This window comes from Ictalurus furcatus, chromosome 10 (assembly GCF_023375685.1).
Source record: "Ictalurus furcatus strain D&B chromosome 10, Billie_1.0, whole genome shotgun sequence".
In the NCBI taxonomy this organism is placed as follows: domain Eukaryota; kingdom Metazoa; phylum Chordata; class Actinopteri; order Siluriformes; family Ictaluridae; genus Ictalurus; species Ictalurus furcatus.
The window spans coordinates 2,011,978-2,032,395 of record NC_071264.1 but is presented as its reverse complement, the minus strand read 5'-3'; the positions used below and the strand labels follow the sequence as shown (position 1 = coordinate 2,032,395).

Genomic DNA, 20,418 nt, shown 5'->3' with positions numbered 1-20,418 from the left:
GAGTGCCAAAATATTGAACTCACTGCAAGCAGCATCTCTCCAGCCGTTGAGGACGATCCCTTTAGCAGCACATGCATGTGCGTACGAAGACAGTGCAGCACACATGCAGTCCTCTGACTTCTCACAGTTACACGAGTCATAGATACAGTTCTGTAGGCAATCAAAAAATTATATATATATATATATCTTTTTTAAAAGATGTGTATAAATAACCAACACCTACAATGAACAACAACCAGCTGTGATTAAATACAACCTTAAAATTGTTCACTTAATCAATGAGAGAAACTGCTAGAATATTGTTTTAAAGCAGATTTCATCGTCATCTATTTCAGGTGACATGCTATACCTTATATATATATATATATATATATATACAGCTACAGTATAATTTGGATTTTACCTATTTACGTCTGTTCCACTCAGTTAAAATGAAAAAGGTGACTCGAGTACATTACACTTAAGATTAAGAACAGCCCATTTTACCGATTTGTAGGTGTCAGGGCTGATTTCTAAATGGCAGCTGGCGAAAACTCCGTTAGGATCTGAGAGCAGGGAGCACCAGTGCTGCGCGTATTTCTCTGTGAAAAAGAACACCAAGATTTACAACTTTAATTGACATGTTTTACGTGAACATTTATGATACATATTTGCAAACAGGAGGAAAAGACATTTATGGGCATCCTTTAGGGTGAAATTTTATAAGTCAAAGGCTGGTTTTGCGTCTGCACCATTTTCAGTGCTCAAACTGCACGGGTTCTCGAAGGTTCTCTGGATGTCTGGGCAGTTTGCTCTGGTCTTCCAGGTGTTGGCAAAATCCACCGCCGTTCCTTCTCTAAGTCCACCAGCCGTGGTGAAATCGTCGGCCTGGATGTTGTTGAAATTGCCACAAAGTCCTGCACAATGGTGTAAGTTGATTCAGTTTACAGTATCACAGTCTTCTCAAACATGAGGACCAATTATTGACTTTTAACATCGGTACACTTTAATGTTTACTTTAATGCTTTAATGTATGAGACAGCTTGAAGGCGTGTACACACCACATGTTTGTCCTTGAAAAGCTCTATCCACCGTGATGAAAACCTGCATGATGGGAACGAGCTGGATCTCTAGAAGAAGGTTCACGCTGATGACCTTGATGACGATGTAGAATGATGATGGCTTGAAGATGCTCACTTCAGCTGTGGATACATGATCAAGGACCAACATGCTTTATTATTATTATTATTATTATTATTATTATTATTATTATGGCTATATATAATTATTTTGTTTTGTGTTTCACAAGGAACATTCCAGTGTTGATCTGTTTGTCCTGATAGATTGACTGAGTTCTACCTGTAAAAAGTGGAAGCTGTGTGTAAATCCTGTCCACGTCAACGTTCCCAGTCGAGTCCACTCGGATCACCTGAAGAGTAAAATGTAGAAAAATATATTTATTTGGAAATAGACGAGCATATATAACTGCTTATAATAGATTATAATATCACCATTATCATGGACACATACAGTATATCCTGACTACCAATTGTATTGATAGTTATGTTTCACTACCATGTAAAGTATACTGATATAAAAAACATTTCAGTAGATGTTACGGTTGGAAAACTTTCAAACACAGAAGCATGTTAACGTGCTTTTCTTATCGCTTACCTTACTGCCTTGTGATAACGCAAGGGTGACTGTTTTCAGGCAGGTCTCGCTGTCAGACAGGCCACATTTAATCAAATCACCCAGAATGGTGAAATCGACACCTGAGCACTCCTAAACAAAGTGGTGTGTGGAAAAAGTGCATGATGATGAGTAGAAAGTCCCTTCATTTTGTAGGTTAAAAACAATCTGATCAGTAAAACGACCCGAAATCCCCGTTTGTAGGCTAAAGTCAGGACTGTTACCTTTGCAAGAACGTACGAACACTCTCCGGGAAACGTGTAGGGTTTTTCGTCAAACGTTATGATGTGCGAACCTCCCAAAACCGAGCAGGTACCAGGGCAATCTTTATACACACATGTCCACTGACCTCCTGAGCAGGTGCTGAAACAAAATAAAATAACAACAGTAAGACGAGAGGGGAAAAAACTCTACCGATTCTCTCTAAGATCAATGTGGCATCTAGGAATTGTGATCCAAAATGTTTGCCAGTAGTTGTGTATGAGACCTAATTACAGTCAAAATGACCAGAAATGAATTAGATGTGAGGAAGACATACTGTCGTTCTCTCTAAACATGATATAAAAGGAAAAAGAGCAGTCCTGTGATTTAGCCAGGAGAGGTGAGCATTTGCGTTACGATATATCTGAATGGCCTTGGATTTTGCTTCACGTGATATAATTATAATATAATACTAATAACAAAAACTACAATCGGTACACCTTTGGATTTGATTTGACTTTTACATTTAAACCCTGTTTCTTTTTATTTATACAGGTCTCACCATTCTCTGCAGCTAGCTGCGTAATTTTCCCCAGACTTATAAACTTGTCCTTCATGAACACAGGAGCATGAACTCAATGGAATACAGCTGGAGTTGGTGACATCGTCCCACACAGTGCCTTCAAATATAAAATACATATTAGATTTGATATGAAAGAAATTTTGCTTGACTGTTTATTAGGGATATGTCTCGAAGGTGTCGATGCACATTACCTGGAGGACAGAAGCATCCATCAATGCAGTGTTCGTCACACACCTCTCCTCTCTCAGAGTTCGAGCAGGTATCGGTACATGGGCTCCCACACTCTGTATACGCCATGGTATCTGGGCATGACTTGGCTGTAAGAGTGAGCAAAATAATCTTAGCAAAGAGATGACAAGACTAATATTTCCCACATTCATGTAAGTTATATCCGAATTTGTGATGGACACAAAGGTAGAAAAAAAAACGCAGTCTAATTAAGCTACAATCAGAATAATCCAGGGGGAAAAGTCTCTACTCACGGCAGAAGACGTCAGACCTCCAGTTTTGTGGTCTCCCTCCTGCGTGGACGCACTGATGCGAATATTCTGCTACAGTTTGACACAAGCAGGACGAGTCTGTAGTTGTGTTACACTGGCAGAGATCCTCCATACATGCTGTCACAAACACATCGACCGACACCAGAGAGTTGCAGCTGCTGAACTCCTCCCTGAGGAACAGCTGGCGGCAGAAATTCTGTCCAGAAAGACGACATTGTTTTTTTGTTTTTTTTTAAATTGAGCTTAGGTACCGTTTTATATATCTAAATTGACTACCTTATTTGATTTAATACCTCATTTTACATAGTTTACTACCAACCTTCTGAGCCATTTAGAGCCTTCACAGGCTTTGCTTTACCAATGATGACTGCTTTGTGTAATAATATCCAGTTTTATACCAACTTTTATGTAGCTATCTGTTAGCATTTCTCTTTTAGCGGGCTAATCTATCTAGCTATCTAACGAAATCTATCTAGCTTTAGTGACCAGTATCGGTTCATTATAATGCTTCGATATATGGTGACAGCTCTAATTCAAACAATGATATGGGAACTGTTTGATAGATTTTGGTACCTCATCTCCGCAGTTCTTATATTCTTCTACAGGTTCGTCGTCACAACTTTCTGTGGGTCCGTCCATCTTCCAGAGAGTTCCATAATCAGTAGGAGAGAGAGACACACCTGTGGCATACACAAAGAAATTTCAAACCCTTTTCCTTGCATGAGCTGGACACTCCATTTGCTTTTCATTCATCTTCAGTAAAGCCTGATCAGGGTTGCAGAGGATGTGAAGCTAATCGCAGGAACAATGGACACGAGGCAGGAATACGTCCTGGATGGGACGCCGGTCCGTTACATGGCACCATGCACACACACAAGGTATCCAATCCACCTATACACACCTACAGGTAACCTGGAGCTCTGAGAAGACAACACTACTATTCCCTCTGCATCCCTACTTGACTTTAAAGACATTTATTTTCAGACTTTTCGACCAAAGTATAATTACCATTCTTAATTAGTTCATCGTAACCCGGGACTCCGTTGAAGTCGCCGCAAAGCCCACACGTCTGATTTTTGTACTTTGAATCTAATTCGATCTGTAAAAAAAAAAAAGCAAACAAAAAGAAACCGACAATGAACATCCGCTTCGCAACCGTTCGTATGTCACCTATATTTAATCACTGATTTATTATTAAGCTAGGAAATTCATGGTCTAGAAGTAGATTCATTTGTAGATGAAATTCAAAGAAGAAAGATTTACCATGAAGGCATCATCTTCATTCCACAAGGCTGTTAGCCCTACTGTGGATTTGATGGCGAGATAAGAGCTGAGCCTTTCAATATGAACTCCGCCACTGACATACGGTACACTGACCCTTAAAAACAAACAAACAAACAAACAAACAAAAAACTCATATTAGATATTTTTCTGCATCACAAGCAATTTAAAAGACATGGATTCTACATTATATGAATAGATCCACTCAACGTCAGTGAACATGTATATGTACTCAAATGGCTTTACCTCACTTTCTTCACATTTGGGTCAAAATTTCCCTAAGGAATTTGAGTATATGTTTTAATTGATATATCTACGAATATAAATGCAAATTAGTACATTCATTTTGGTTGGACGCCATAGCAACAATACAACTCACTTAGCAAATTTGAGAATAAAGACAATGTTGTAAAACAAATTCAACATTTTTGGTTTGTAATAACTGATCATTTAAAACAGTTGTTGCTAGTGGGCGTGTTTGCTTACGGTTGGCCGTTGACGCTGATTAAGCCTTTAACGAGCTCCACCACTGTGCCGTCCAGCTTCAGGGTGATTTTGCTGATCGTGGGCTTGCCGTTCACGATCGCCCGTCTCATCTGAACGTTAAATTCTTCATAGCTGCCCCCGCACTGCGACGTCAGGATGTGGTTACATGTGGATGGGAGTTGGAAAGCGTCTCCATCGAAGGTCAAGAAGTGGTAATTTCCCCACGTGCTGCAGACAAGCTCGTTATGCGCTGATGCAATTCCTGAAAAACGATGCACGGTGTCATTGTGTTAAACATTTAACTTTGTGTACGTAAAAAAAAAAACGTGGTGTTGTATATTTTATTCGTGTCTACCTGAAATCAGTTGGGTTTTCGTCAACGGTTCAATGATCGCTACGGTCGCTGAGATATTTAGAGAAATAAAAGTTATTCTTTCATTCTATTAACTTATCCCACTTCATTAGAGACACTGATTTCTATAATGTACGCTTTTGAAACAGTATGTATTACTCATTTCCAACTCTGTACATATTTCTGTATGTATCATTTACATCTACTATCTTGTAATTCATATCAAGCAGATGATTATTAACTGATACATTCACTGGATTGGAGCCAGTTCTGATTAATACAGCATTTATAACATATTATACTTTTAACATATTGTATGATATATTAGACCTAGCAATAGTACTTAGTTATTAAGTCATTTACTTACTTTGTGAAGCAACCAGTCCAATAGATAGAGTGAGCCATATTGTTAACGTTACAGTTATTAAATTTAAAGTCCCCATAGTGGTGTTGCGGAGTGCCGAACGCTCCACAGGTATGGTGTGACAATTCCCTGGTCCAGTCTGATTTTTATACTACCTTAGTTTTACGTCATATTCTTGAGCTTTAGTTAAGGAGGGGCCATAAGGTAGTTTAACTTTCCTAAGACAAATATCTCACTGGATTGTGCTAGATGATGGCGTGGCTTTGAAGCCTTTTAGGCAATTTGCCTTCAGGAGAATGGGTGGACCTCTTATTCTGTTTTAGTGTTAGTCATAGACCATAACCTTAATATGGTTGTTTTAATTTGAGTAGTGTCATTATTAGTATTAATAGCCATCATTTCTAGTAATATAACGTGTAGAAATTGACACCCGTCTAACATCATGGAGAAATAAAACAGCAAAATCAGGACCTTAATGAACAAAAAGTTTGGGATGTCTGCATCTGAATATTTACTCATGTCTTGGGGTCAGATGAGACCACTGTCTTGGGGTTAGATGAAACCACTGGGATATTTGGCAACAAAATATAAGCATTGTGTGGTCCAGGGTCTCTTGTGAAGAATTATGCCTTCATGCATTCAATTTTACCTATCATTCATTCATTCATTCATTCATTCATCTTCAATAACTGCTTTATCCTGGTCAGGGTGATATTGGATTTAACCATTTTTTGTTACTTTCGATGTTAAATCTTGCACTAATTATCTTTGTCTTCATTAGTTTTGTCCTAAGCACATGTAAGTTTTGCATACAGTTCAGTTGTTGATAGGCTAGTGCTTTCATGCATGAGTGAACGTGAGTAAATACACTGTGGTGAGACTCTTATTATGCAAATGATGTATAAAATATCAGTGCCCATCCCATTAAATAATGACTTGAAATCATGACACCTATTTCAAGCCAAATGGTGACTCACACTTTATACTTTATCAGGATCTGTATCCTGATACAGTATAAAGGATCAATTCCATCAGTACATTTTGACTAAAACATTGATATGATATACAATATAACAACCAATGATAGTAATGGTACTCTTGGTACTGATAATTCTTTTGTTGCAATCTTATGTTTATTGTCAAGTTGATTAGGAATTTTTGGATTAAAAGACTCTTTATGTCAGTGCCAGGGTGTATCGCCCAGAGTAGTACAACAGTAATAAAGGTTCAACAAAATATAGAAAAATCAAATTTGTGAACAAACTGGAACTATCCTGTGCAGCCTGTGACAATAGTTGAAGCGGCAGTTTTTTGTCCTCCAAAGCTGTGATAGTGACAGTATCTCTCCAGTCCCCTCACATCCACCAAAGCTATCAGCACTAACGGGGCTGGAATGTGCCTGTCCTTCCATTACCAATGTGCTGCCTAATTATTCCATTTTACTCTGGTTGACAGGATAGGAGCGAGCATGCACTTTGGTTTCCCTCAAATCCACCAGAGCTATCAGTGCTCACAAACCTGGAATGTGTTACACTTGTGCCATTGTTCTCACCACAGATGATTTGCTTACTTGGTACCAGCAGGTTCTGAAAGCCTCCACACAGCCATCAGTCAGGTGTCTACTGCCTTGGTATCAACCTATTCAGGATGTTAGCAGAACAAAAAACCAAGAGAAAAACAAAAACCCAGGGAACACTTCTCTCTGAGCATATGGATAGCTTGACATCAAACATATTTCAGGTTAAAATCACAAATTTCAAGTTCAAGCCACACACTATGAATCAGACCTTTCAGCAGAGCCCTCCTGATAGCTCTGGGTCCAAGCTGTACTCTTGGAGCTCACCTGAGGGGCATGAGGATAATATGTCTGTGGCAGCATATGTCTGTGGGAGAGTCTTCCAACAGACATATGGATGACAGCTGAGGATGACCACATTACTTGAATTCAGCTTCAATAACTTCCAGAGAGTTATCCGGATCAGCCTCCCCAGCTCAGACACCGCTGGGATGCTTTGGACCAGCCATGACAGCCACTATTAAATTTATATAAGGTTAGATACTGTGGTTCATCCAGTAACACTAAACTTACCAGTAAACCAGTAACGCATATAAAATCATGCACCCAAGGCTCTAATAAATCCCTGGGTGCACCTGATCATGGGATCACAGGGGTATAAGGCGCTTATAAACCTGCAGTGTGAGGTTAGAACACATGAACCTGCTAGATTTGAGATGCCGTCATGTCCTGATCCGTTCAGACCATGGAATGATGGTTATGTACCCAAATCACCAGACTGGCACAAGTTCTAAAATATGCCTTGCAGGAAGCTCCTCAAGTGGGCTCACTGACCTCTGGCCTCACTAAGAGCAACGTACCTAGCAGATCCCTAGCAACTCAGATTTGAACCAGGATTGCAACAGCCACTGTCTTAAGACCAAGCTGGCATTTTCTAAGGTCTTCTGTAGTTTTACTACATTTAGAAACTAAAACAATGTCTCAAATGATGTTTGACACATATGCATAACGTGCCACATTCAGAGTTGCTGATGTAAGTCAAATGTTACATCAATATTTACGCAGGGAAAGTGTCTTGTATTCATAGCCAGGATGTGCAGGTACTTAAGCTGATTTTATTGGTGGTTCATCCAGATTATTAAAATTACATGCTTTTAGTACACCCCTCCAAGTTGCCAGATTTTTCTTGAGTAGAGGTGACTGAGATAATGTTTTTCCGTAGTGTTTTGACTATGTTAATGACTTTCACTCTCAGCATATCCAATTAATTAGAATGTTATTTATTTATCCTTCACCAACAGATAATTGTGTTCAAATGAATGTAGCCATGAGATACTAAATTGTGTCACACAGCGGTGCTGGATTTAAAACTTCCCTTCGCTCAAGCCAATATAAAACGACAATGAAAAAAAAATCAAAATAAGTTGAATTTGTGTGTAACCAAGACACACCTTGGTTACCAAATAAACTCCAATCCCATTTCTGCAACACCTATGAAATGGTAGTGCTTAAGTCCATAGTTACATCTGAACAGTAAATACCCATGTGCACGCCTCACTACACATGTAACTCAACTCACACACCAGTGTGAAAACAAAACTGCAACCCCTTAACTTCTGCCCCACTTATTGTAGTGCACCCCCATGGTAGTGGACTCTCACCAACAGTGAGAGACTTAAACAACAGGCCACATGTCTTTTTCACCAACACAATAGTGGCAAATTTAGTAATAGATCAAATATTAGAGCTGCTGTCACCTATGATGCCCTTTATATATAGCACTTTATATGACAGTGCAGATTTGACCAATAACAAACAATAAAAATCAAAGGTCTATTTCTGTAACTCCTTGTAAAGACGAGAATGGGAAAGAGTAGGAGTGTGACATAGCAGGGGCTTTTTTATAGACTATACATGTCATGGTTATGATGTGATGACTATTAGTACAAGGGAATGAGCAAATGGGAAAACTCCACTAGTTCTGAAGGAAACAGGCCAGATGCAATATATCTACAGTGTCTGGAAACCCAGGAAAAAATACTCCACATGATAGCTTTGCCTGAGTAAAGCAGCTGAGATGTGTCGCACGTGACATGTCGTTTATGGTGTTTGAAAAGACATGGTTTGTGAAATGATTTTTTTTAAAAAAACACAGAGCTTCATGGTCTCTTTTGAATTTTGTGCGAGACTAAAGAAACTGATCAGAAGATCTGAAGAGGAGCCGAGGAAGTCAGAGATATAGCTTGTTGTTGTGGCATGTAAACCTTCAAACAGTTCCTCCAGCCTTAATTTTCCAGAGATCAGGTCTATTTGTCCAGGCGCATATTTTAGTTCCGGCTTGCATGTTTAGTCACTCAGCCCTGCCATATTTTACTCTAGGTGGACATACTCTTAAACAAATCTTTTGTTTCACAGCAACTAAGCAAATATATGAAGCCTAATATCCTAGGGGAATGAGCGTAATTCAGGATATAGAGAAAGAAAGCAAAGTCTTTGACGGTGCAATTCAAATACACACATGGATGATTGATGTGGTGAACTGACATGTGCTAATACACATTATGCGGAGTAAAAGAGAGCTAGAGTGAGAAACACTTTAATGTAATGGTTACTTTGTGTCATTGTAAGACAAATAAATATGTACAGAGGGATAGGACAGAGGGAGGATGAATGCACGTCGCCCATTTATTACACGTATGAATTGTCATGACGCTGGCCCTTTTTTTTTTATGTCATATGTCATTCAATAAAAGACCAACCCGACCCTTATTTTAAAAACAAGTGGACTGCCATCTACTGTAAGACCTATTAGAGTAATTCCAAAATGAATTCAGTCCTCAAAAATTGGCCGTGAGAGATTTATTAGGCAAACTTCATTCAAAATCAAATAAATAACCATGCATATGATAAGGTGTGAAAAATTATTTTAATTCATCCACATCAAAGTGTTTTCAAGCATGAACTGCTGCCGTCACATCATATAAGTCAGGACTTTCAGGCCTTGCAGCAGCAAAGCATCCCCACACCATCACACTACCACCACCATGTTTGAATGTTTGTATGATTTTCTTATTGTGGAATGCTTTGTTAGCCTCCCACCAGATGTAACAGGACCCATGTCTTCCAAAAAGTTCCACTTTCGACTTATCAGTCTACAGAACATCATGGCAGACCGGCCACTTCTGAGAAGATGTTCCAAGTTTTCTCCATTTTGAGATGATGGCTCTTACTGTGGTTCACTGGAGACCCAGAGCCTTAGAAATGCTTCTGTAACCCTTGCCAGACTGATATATTTCAATAACCCTTTCATCTCTTCTGGAATTTCTTTTTGGTCATAGAGTGTATATAATATATCTCATCACACCCTGCACCTGGCCTGATTGTTGCCATAAGAAAGGCCTAACACTCGACCTCTAATTCTACTCACCTGTATTCAGTAACACCAACATATATACACCTGTACACATACTGAACTTTCAAGCAGTAAATGTGAAGTCTTGCTTCTGGTTTAGTGTTCTGGGTTCATTTAGGTGTTTGATTTTGATTTGTTTATTGACATTGATTCTTATTTTGCACCATGTGCTCTGTTTTTATTCACCCAAATCATGTTTGTGGCAATAAATTAAATTGAGTGAGGGCTTTATGCAATGTGTCCGGGTATGCATTGGGCTTTAGTATTAATTAAGGATATCACAAAACATTTTATTTTGCTCTTTTAGTTCTGTTAGTTTTCCCATTTTAAATAGTGGACGGAACGGTACATGAGGTCACTTTCTCAAATTGTTCTGCAATACCTCATATAGCCACAAGAAGTCGCTTGACTATATAATGAAAACGTCACAGGTGCTATTTTATATCACGTGATACAGGTGGTATTTTATATCACGTGATGCACTTTATTGCCACATCACCTGATCACGGCAGGCCTATAAATAGGCGTGATGTTACACATGCTTCAGGTGCTGGTCACGTGCGAGGGCGCTTTCCACGGTGTGAAACTCACACAACATCTCATTCCCTTCTCAGGGATCAGGGTTACATGTGTAAACCAGACATTTTTGTTTATTTATTTTTGTAATTGAAAAAAAAATAAAAAATTCCAAGACCTATCACCCATGTGAAATACGAATTGCCCCCTTAAACCCCTTAAAATCTGGTTGTACCGCTTTGAGCAGCAATAACTGCAACCAAACTCTTCCGATAACTGGAGATCAGTCTTTCACTTACGTCTAGGACTAGGACTTACTCCTACGCTTTGGATCATTGTCTTGCTGCATAATCCAGTTGCGCTTGAGTTTCAGTTTACGGACTGAAGACCGGACATTCGAAGAGCAGAATTCATGTTTCCCAGGCCCTGAAGCAGCAAAGCATCCCCACACCATCACACCGCCTCCACCATGCTCGAACATAGGTATGATGTTTGTGGAATTCGGTGTTTGGTTTATGCCAGATGTAACGGCACCCCTTGTCTTCAAGACAGTTCTACTTACGACTCATCAATCTACAGAACATTCTCCCAGAAGATTTGAGGATCATCAAACATTAATGTTCTTCTGGGTTAGCAGTGGTTTTCACCTTGCCACCCTTCCATAGATGTCATTTTTGCCCAGTGTCTTTCTGATAGTGGAGTCATGAACAGTGACCTTTATTGATGTAAGAGAGGCCTGTAGGTCCTTTGATGTTGTCCTTGGCTCTTTTGTGACTTCCTGGATGAGTTGTCACTGTGCTCTTGGAGGAATTTTGGAAGGTCGGCCACTTCTGGGAAGGTTCACTACTGTGCCGAGTTTTTCCGTTTGGAGATAACGGCTCTCACTGTGGTTCTGTGGAGTCTCAGAGCCATTGAAATAACTTTGTAACCCTTCCCAGACTGATGTCTTTCAATCACCTTCTTCCTCATTTTGCTGTAGTGTGTTACTGGGTAAGACCTTTTAACCAACTTCATGCTGTTGGAAAAAGTTCTATTTAAGTGTTGATTTGATTGAACAGGGTTTGCAGTAATCAGGCCTGGTTGTGTCTAGTCCAGCTGACTATTTCAGTTTCACATTTTAAATAGAATGGGCTACATGAAGAAGACTAAAATTGATTAAAATGAGAATAAATCCCCTATTTCATCATTGTGATAAGGGTTTTTCTACTTTAAGATGCTATCAATTGCATGATGTGCTTATCCATTATGCTTCTTGCAACAGAATAATTGAGTGTATGAGTTGTATTGCATGATTAAAGGCAGGATTACACCCTTTTTATGTGTGATTTGCTCATAATAATAATTAAAATATGTACTTGAAGCAGTGGTTGTGCAATTCAACTCCAGGGTTCGGGGTTTGATTTTTCTTTGTCAATTGAAAATATATTGTTTAAGTTATGAAAAATAGATTTTATCTGAATAAGAAGAAAAACCCTAGTTTTGCCGAATGAAGTGTGTCACTAATGCAGATTTTATGACAAGATTAATATCAATCACATCTACTCATATATATATATATATATATATATATATATATATATATATATATATATATATATATATATACAAAATTCTATCAAGAGTTATTAAAAAATAATTAACATCAACACCACTAGATACTAGAATTTCCACACAAATGAGATGCAGCATGTTGATTGCTGTTGTTTATTAGGTTTTAAGCATCAGAAAGGAATTACAGGGTGGTGGGAAAACCTGAAGACATTTCTTCAGTCATCACACTTCTTTAGTCGATTCGTGTAAATAGTGTCATAAATAGATTAACATTGATTAGAGGAAATGAAGACTGTTCTATGTTGGATCACCGACGCCGACGCCGCTGCTTGCTGGGAGGAATCTCCTTCAGTGTACACTCTCTCTCATAGCAGCCGCACTTCTCGACATAGACATACGTCTGGGTGACCTTTGTCCCGCCTGGACAGATGAATTCGGCTTCCTTCTTGCTGGTGGACACTTCCTGACAACAGGAGCATGAGTGCTCGAATGTGTTGGCTGCCATTGAGTAGCTGAGGAGTGGAGAGAGAAAGCAGAATGTTTTGGAAACACATTTCAGTCTCTGTAGTGGTGAAATGAAAACAGCTGCTCGAATGATTTCTAATCTCTCAATAGAGAGATCATGTGATAGAAGTAGAAAACCAAGGCTTACAGGGAAGATGTGACACAGGAGCCTTCACAAGCCGTCAACTCTACTGGTTTTGCAGTCCTGCAGCCATTGCTTTCTAGGTAAGTGGAGTTCCTGGTGAGGTTGCACGCCCTATTCTTCAGTACGCCTTAAAAAAAAAATCACTTTATTTAGTCCGAGTCCACTGCTTGGATTGGATTTGCTCACTTGTATGTTGGTTTGTATATTACCAATTGTTCTTCTCTTTGATTACCAATTGTGACTGAATAAATGTAAAAGAATGCTTACAGGTAGGGCAGCAGTCAACCGTGACGATTGTTCCCTGCATAAAGAAAAAGAGAAAGGATTATAATATATCATGGGTTCAAATACCAAAGACAAACAACACCATGGCAACAGTATTCTGAAAAAGGCATCATGTAGGATCTAACCTAATCTCCTAAAATGTTGTTCTAGTGATGGACAATGCTATATATATATATATATATATATATATATATATATATATATATATATATATATATATATACTTATGATCACACCAGTGTAATTGTTAATGTAATTGTTATGGTTGTGGCAACTCACAGGAACACAGTCAGCTTCAAAGAATGGCTGACAAACACGCTGGATTGTAACAGGATAGTAGTGTGTCCCGCTTTTCACACAGCTGTAAGTCACACACTTGTCATTAGGTGGAGTCCAGGTCTCACCAGGCTAAAGAAACACAGAAGAGATGCATGACTGCAACATTTTTTTAACTGGGAAAGACACTGTCTTCTTCTCTAGTGCCTAAATTATTTCTAAACCATGTTACTTGGTGCAACCATACTGTCATGTATATCAGAGAAGGAACTCTGAACTACAGTTCCCAGCAGCCACTGCACCTCCCTACATCACAGTCACATGACCACCTGTACCTGAATCACTTGTGTGTGTGTGTGTGTGTGTGTGTGTGTGTGTGTGTGTAACCACAGTTTGCACTGCATTCCTTGTCTTATATTTGTCTTTCTTTGCCGTTGCTGTGTTTAGGTGTTTGGTTTATGTTTCGTCTTTGCCCTAGTGCTTTTGTGTTGCACTCGCATCCATCTCCAAACCGTGACGCTGTACATTCTCAGTAGTTTGTAATTCTAAGCATCATGGCAATGTTCACCCCCAGGCTATGACTGACCTTCAACTAATTTAATAAACGATTTGACTTCTGGCTTAAGTCGTACATTAAAAGCTCACCTTGAGCATTTGACTCGTGTTGCCAGATGTAACCACACAGCTGAACTGCACACATTGTCCACAGCAGTCTCCTGGAACGAGCTCGTATTCATATCCCTGAAGAGCATAACACGAACAGGTTTTTATTTAATAATCTGTCAGCATTTCATAAAGCTCACACGATCATGCGACGATATATATATAATCGTTTTTAATCACACACATGTTGAACATGTTTTTCATGAATAAGCCATTCTCAATAGGTGAACTTCATTCGGTTTACTCACCAACGGACATTGTGTGTTGCATGTAACCGGCGTGCATGAGACTTTGTTCAGTTCAGTTTGGGAATCCACTTTGTGTGTACATACACACTCCTGACATTTTTCCATAGGAACAGATGCACCAGGCTGCAAAAAGACAAAGAGAAAGAATCTGACTGAAAACTGAAAGGATGAAATTAGGCATCTGCAAATCCTGATCGAGGAACGATTATTCATCTGAGACTACTACAATATTGGGAAGAGAAATGAATTCAGGGCTATTTGTACAGTTTGGAGTATAGTGCGCTTATTATTATTATTTTTTTATGTAACAATTTTATTTCATACACCTCTTAGTGTTCTTACCTGATATACGGTGTCATTGAACACACAGACAGATTCAGGCACTGTGAAAAGTGAAAAGACGTTCCAATGAGTTTGGTTTCTCTTCTCTTTCTATCATTATTAAATATTTTCTGGGGGAAATGCATGTATCGTGCTCCACACTTACCACAGGTGTGTGATTGACAACAGCCTTTTTTCTCGAAGTGCGGAGTGAATCCGAGGGGGCAAGTTTGCTTCTCGTCGGGACAAAGACTGTAATTACACACTGTGGAAGAATATAAAACAAGCACGTAAAAATGCGCGTAATAGACTTTTTGTTTATGAGGATTTTGTGATTGGAATCGCGTTGATGAGGTGGAGATAAGACATTTTGTGTATTTCTGTATTACGCAATATCTTTGTAACGTAAACGTCACTGCCTTTTAGTCAAAATTTTGACTTTTGGATATGTTCCTTCAGTCAAATTTTGTGATGAGACGTGTTAGCGACTCAAGTGTGTAAACTCACCACAGATGTCATATTGGCAGCAATCCACGATCTGTTGGACCTTCACCTGACCTTCAAGTGCGTCACACTTAACAGGCTTTTGTGTAGGACATGGCAATTTCATGCAGCTCACTGTCAGAGTCTTCTCATCACACGTGCAGCTGTCACAACCTGACACCCAGGTCTCTTTGGCCTTAAGGAAGTAGTGAAGTGTATGTTACGTTCACAGTAATTACGGTAACAGTTTCGATAACGATTTTGTAACGTTTGTTTTTTAACGTTTGAATCTGTTTGTTTTACCTTTTTCAACTGTCCATCATTCATGAGGCAGTAGTCTGATTATTTGAAGAATAAAAGAAAAGACAATTGCTATTCACACCAGCACTATATATTTCAACAGGGACAGAGTAGATCTACAGACAGATGACAAATTAAAAGGTTGAACAAACATAAAGTGCTTTTGTAAAGTGTCGAGCCTCCATGCCATTAGACACAAGACCTGGAATTGTTTTGAATGGACAAACACCATTCTTCCAAAAGATATTCCCTCTATTGGTGTTTTCATGATGGTAGTGGAGAGCGCTGTCTAACGTGCTGGTCCAAAATTTCTGATAGCTGTTTAATTGAGGTAAAATCTGGTGACTGTGACGGCCATAGTCATACTCATACTTCATACTCATCAAATTATTCATGAGCCTTTATGTTCCGTAGATGGGGACAGGGTGATCCCAGAAGAAACCACGCCCAACACCGTCATTATATGAGCTAGTTTAAACTTTAATTTATCACTTGTCTGTAGTTTCAAGTTTAATTATAAATGATGAAAGTGAGGCCTTACCACAGGAACTGTTAACACACATATTTATATCTGGACTCAACTGCATCATGCCTTCCGGACAGTAGCAGCCTTCCCAGAACATACTTTCCAAAGGACTAAATGCACTGGGTGTGTTTATAAATTTGAGGTTAAACCTGTAAAAGCAAGCAATAGAATGTCACCGTGATATAATTTTATAATCATTTACCCCCCCCCCCCCCCAAAAAAAAACAACATTGTTGAATTACTGTGTGTTAGACGGCACTTTACCTTAAATCACAAGTTAATGGAATCTGAGGTCCACAAGCTTTATAGACTTTGGGCTCCTCGCAGAAGAATTCTACACACAGAGGACAGAAATGCTTGTAATCGCTATAAGCAGATACCGTATGTCATTAATTGTCGTCACTTTAATGGTACTTACCACACACTCCATTTGTGGCTGGCCTCCAGTCGATGCAGATTCCTGCTATAGCACACTGTTCAGCGTACATCTGCAAACTGGAACAACCAATGCTCTGGGTGTTCATGTGGCACACGTCATAGTTGCAGGCCTCCTCATAATACTGGTACGGGACAAACTCGTGGCATTCCTTAAAGGTACTTCACAAAAGATCCAGGTTAGAATTAGGCATTTAAAAACCAGGGAATTTTGTGTTCCTAAACACTTATTGTAGTTAGATCAAGAGTGCTAAAAAAAGAGAGTGTACTTACGTGCTAAGAATTTCACAAATTGGAGCATTTGTGCATGGCACTGGTGTTGGTTTGGGGTTTGGTGGTAGACAGACACTGTTGTTATTACTGACATGCCAATATGGAGCCATTTTTTCACAGGAGGAAATAATGGTGCCATTTGGTAGGCGACAATCCTCGGTACGGTTATTATTACATGTTCCTAAAAATGGATGAAAAGCAGATTTATTAGAGCAAATCACATCTACAATTCACAACAGCTTTTCATGCTCTCGGATTATCTGCTCTATAATTACCATGTTTTATAAACAGTTCTAATTAGTTTTAGCCGTTACTTACTTGCTGTAGCACCGGCTCTAACCAGGTAATACTATTTTAATCTGTTCATCTCAGTAGCATTTCTCGAAATCTTAAATCTTAATCTGAATGACCTTTTGTGGGGATTTTATTTTTGAACTACCTATTTGCTTGTTGCATTTTATAACTATGATTATATATATAGATAGATAGATAGATAGATAGATAGATAGATAGCATAATCTGTCTATCTATCAAGTCAATTATGTGACCTAATTTGTAACACGTTTTAAATATACAATATAATTATAGACCTTTAAAAAGTTTGCATGTATTTTCTTGGCCTGACTGTACGGAAACAAAAGATCTGGCACAATTAATCTGCATGTTTCCCCTTTAAGCGTTATGCTAGCAATTAGAACAGGAACTTACCACACTGTCCTTCAGTGTTTCCATGGAACTTTTGCCATGGGAGGTTGATGAAAAACATCATGCCAGTGAAGGTGACCTGTGCATCGATTGCTGGTATCACCACGAGTGATTCGATACCATTGTCTGTAATTCGGAAGTCCTCATTCTCATATGGTAGTAGGACTCGGTTGTTGTTGACCTTAATCTGTTTAAAAAAGATTGTTTTGTTGTTGATGGGTTTTTTTTTTTTCAGATTTAGCCACAGCACATTTCCATTACTAAAGACGTCTAAGCATGATGTATAGCTATAATCATTAGTTTTGCATGCTGTTTTTATTTATTTTATTTATTTTGGTTATGCATTACTGTTGAGGTGCAAAGCCTGACGCATTTAGTAGATAGAAACACAAATAGTGATGTAACAAAAGTTAGAAAATACTGTCTAAACTGACTACAACAAGAAGTCAAGTGTTGTCAAGTGTTTGACTATAAGATTTTGACTCCAAAATGCTCATATTGGTCATTTCAGTGTGCAATTTCTGAGTAGGCTTTTAATCTAAAATCAGTGTTTTTATTTAGACTGGTGGTTAAGAGTTGATTTGTTTACTAAATCAATATGCTATTGAACTATAGAAATGATTCAATTAGTTACCAGATTTATGACCATTCCGTTGGAAATATCCTGCGTCATGAAAATTTTAAAGGATTTGTAGTGAACAGTCAGTGATTTAGGACAGGAGAGACCATCTTCTGAGTCGCAGTAGACGTTGTCGATAATGACACTGAAGTGGTATTTTGGATTTATCTCTTTGACAAGGACATAGGAGCAGTTTCCTTGAAATGGGTAGTATGTTCCATCAAAAGTGATGTAATGTGGATCTCCAAAGCCACTGCATATACCTGAATAAGGTACAACATGTATATGCTAATGTATTATTAATGCTGTTGGGAATAGTTATAATATGTATATATATAAACACCCAGCAGTAAATATAAATGATGAAACAGGCAGTTTACTCACACTCGCATTCATATTTGGAACAACACCCAGACTCATCAGTGACTTTCTTCGGCAGGTGATTGTTTACACAAACAGGCAAAGGTGCATCCTGACATTTCATATGCTCATGTATGATTACTCCATTGTTGCATGTAATATTGGAGCATTTTCCATCTGGTATAGTCTCTCCATGCTGAAAATAAATGACAATTAGCAGATATGTCAATGCTCTGAGAGGATAAGGAAGTCAGAAAGTTTGGAATTCATTGTCTAACCAAAGAGAAGAAATGAATTTGAGCAGAAATAGCGAATAATAATGGTCTGAAACGTTTTTGTTTCAGACTTTAAGGCCAAGAAAATTAAGAACAGTAAATAAGAATGTTCCTTTACTAAGTAAATGTCTAAAGTGATTTATTACAGTGCACTATTGCAAGTTAATGTGAAAAGCTTTTGTGGATTACACGGTCTTAATAGGATTTGAAGCATTCACATAACACAATAATTTAAAAACAAACCAAATGATTTTACTTGAGCATCATTTCTTTGTTAAATGCATTACCTTCAGAGATGGCTTATCGCAAGGTTTCATGTGGCTTGTGGTTGGCGCTTGTGTAGTTGAACCACAGTGATATACATGTGTATGAGGTACACATGCATTGTGCTCTGTCTGGTTGCAAAATGCAACATAGCACCATCCATCATGATCACTCACATTGTAAATCTGGAAACCTGGATGTAGCATGTATTAAAAAAAAGTGAAAATGTGCTTGATATTAAGTGTTATGGCAAACTGCAAATAAGGAAAGCTATTGAAACTAATTGAGTTACCTGGTGGTACTTTAGTTCCATTAATGATGCATACACATTGATGCTCTGTACCAGGTGTTGATGTGGATCCAGTTATGACAGTAAATGTTGTACTTGTTGTTGCAGTTGTAGGTGGTGCTGTTGTAGTTGTTGTCATTGTTGTGCTGGAAGTTGTAGTACTGTAACAGCCTTCTGGCATTACACAACAATACACGTTTATTTCATAGTCAAAGCACTGCTGTTGAAGACCTTGATTTTGATTGAGACAAATTAGTCCATCTTGGGCATTACAAGTCACTACCTGACCCAACTGTGAGAGGGAAAGGTCAGGGTAGAGTTTTGCTCTGCATTCAACATTTGATGGCATGGAGCAGATCTGAGGATAAGTCTCACTTATTCTTTTTATTGGTACAATTTCACCACCATTAAGACCAGTTGTAGGAGGCCCAAAGTCCTTCCAGCCAGACCAAGAGCACTCAGGCTGGCATATTGAAGGGGGGTGTGTGGTTGTTGTAGTTGTTGGTGGAGTTGTTGGAGTTGTTGATGGTGTTGTAGTTGTTGGTGGAGTTGTTGTTGTAGTAGTTGTTGTTGGTGTTGTTGAAGTAGGTGTTGTTGGTGATGTTGTTGTTGGTGGTGGTGTTGTACATGCTTCATTGTCTGGCATTACACAACAATAGACGTTTATTTCGTAGTCAAAGCACTGCTGTTGAAGACCTTGATTTTGATTGAGACAAATTAGTCCATCTTGGGCATTACAAGTCACTACCTGACCCAACTGTGAGAGGGAAAGGTCAGGGTAGAGTTTTGCTCTGCATTCAAAATTTGATGGCATGGAGCAGATCTGAGGATAAGTCTCACTTATTCTTTTTATTGGTACAATTTCACCACCATTAGGACCAGTTGTAGGAGGCCCAAAGTCCTTCCAGCCAGACCAAGAGCACTCAGGCTGGCATATTGAAGGGGGGGGTGTGGTTGTTGTAGTTGTTGGTGGAGTTGTTGGAGTTGTTGTTGGTGTTGTAGTTGTTGGTGGAG

General features: G+C 38.8%; 2 protein-coding genes across 2 annotated transcripts in view; both read right to left on the bottom strand.

The window, feature by feature from the left end:
* Window positions 1-5,670, bottom strand: part of LOC128613863 (mucin-5AC) — a 28,908-nt gene extending 23,238 nt beyond the window's left edge. Inside the window, exons 1-16 of the mRNA XM_053634997.1 lie at window positions 5,442-5,670; window positions 5,078-5,125; window positions 4,723-4,984; window positions 4,219-4,333; window positions 3,964-4,054; window positions 3,529-3,635; window positions 2,938-3,151; window positions 2,647-2,772; window positions 2,435-2,552; window positions 1,896-2,034; window positions 1,654-1,764; window positions 1,339-1,408; window positions 1,041-1,181; window positions 732-896; window positions 487-581; window positions 24-150 (exon numbers count right to left, since the gene is read on the bottom strand). Coding sequence (XP_053490972.1) covers window positions 24-150; window positions 487-581; window positions 732-896; window positions 1,041-1,181; window positions 1,339-1,408; window positions 1,654-1,764; window positions 1,896-2,034; window positions 2,435-2,552; window positions 2,647-2,772; window positions 2,938-3,151; window positions 3,529-3,635; window positions 3,964-4,054; window positions 4,219-4,333; window positions 4,723-4,984; window positions 5,078-5,125; window positions 5,442-5,517 — 2,005 coding nt within the window. The 5' untranslated portion in view covers window positions 5,518-5,670. The remainder of the gene's footprint in view (window positions 1-23; window positions 151-486; window positions 582-731; window positions 897-1,040; window positions 1,182-1,338; window positions 1,409-1,653; window positions 1,765-1,895; window positions 2,035-2,434; window positions 2,553-2,646; window positions 2,773-2,937; window positions 3,152-3,528; window positions 3,636-3,963; window positions 4,055-4,218; window positions 4,334-4,722; window positions 4,985-5,077; window positions 5,126-5,441) is intronic.
* Window positions 5,671-12,567: 6,897 nt separating this feature from the next.
* LOC128614164 (intestinal mucin-like protein) lies at window positions 12,568-18,793 on the bottom strand. The gene is made up of 17 exons (XM_053635488.1): window positions 18,601-18,793; window positions 18,232-18,479; window positions 17,601-17,784; window positions 16,893-17,073; window positions 16,603-16,781; window positions 16,449-16,518; window positions 16,200-16,333; window positions 15,662-15,696; window positions 15,383-15,554; window positions 15,042-15,140; window positions 14,897-14,937; window positions 14,555-14,677; window positions 14,289-14,384; window positions 13,647-13,775; window positions 13,350-13,383; window positions 13,086-13,209; window positions 12,568-12,945 (listed from the first exon to the last, which is right to left on the bottom strand). The coding sequence occupies exons 1-17, from the start codon at window positions 18,698-18,700 to the stop codon at window positions 12,741-12,743; spliced, it is 2,154 nt and encodes a 717-aa protein (XP_053491463.1). The 5' UTR covers window positions 18,701-18,793; the 3' UTR covers window positions 12,568-12,740.
* Window positions 18,794-20,418: the final 1,625 nt, after the last annotated feature.

Bases quoted from the DNA above. Each gene is read 5' to 3' on its own strand.
- LOC128614164 (XM_053635488.1), bottom strand. From the start codon at position 18,700: ATGAAATGTCAGGATGCACCTTTGCCTGTTTGTGTAAACAATCACCTG. The intron at 17,785-18,231 runs GTAACTAATTGA...TTTTTTAAACAG, and splicing joins ACGGAATGGTCATAAATCTG to ATTAAGGTCAACAACAACCG. The intron at 15,555-15,661 runs GTAAAACAAACA...TACTTCCTTAAG, and splicing joins ATGATGGACAGTTGAAAAAG to GCCAAAGAGACCTGGGTGTC.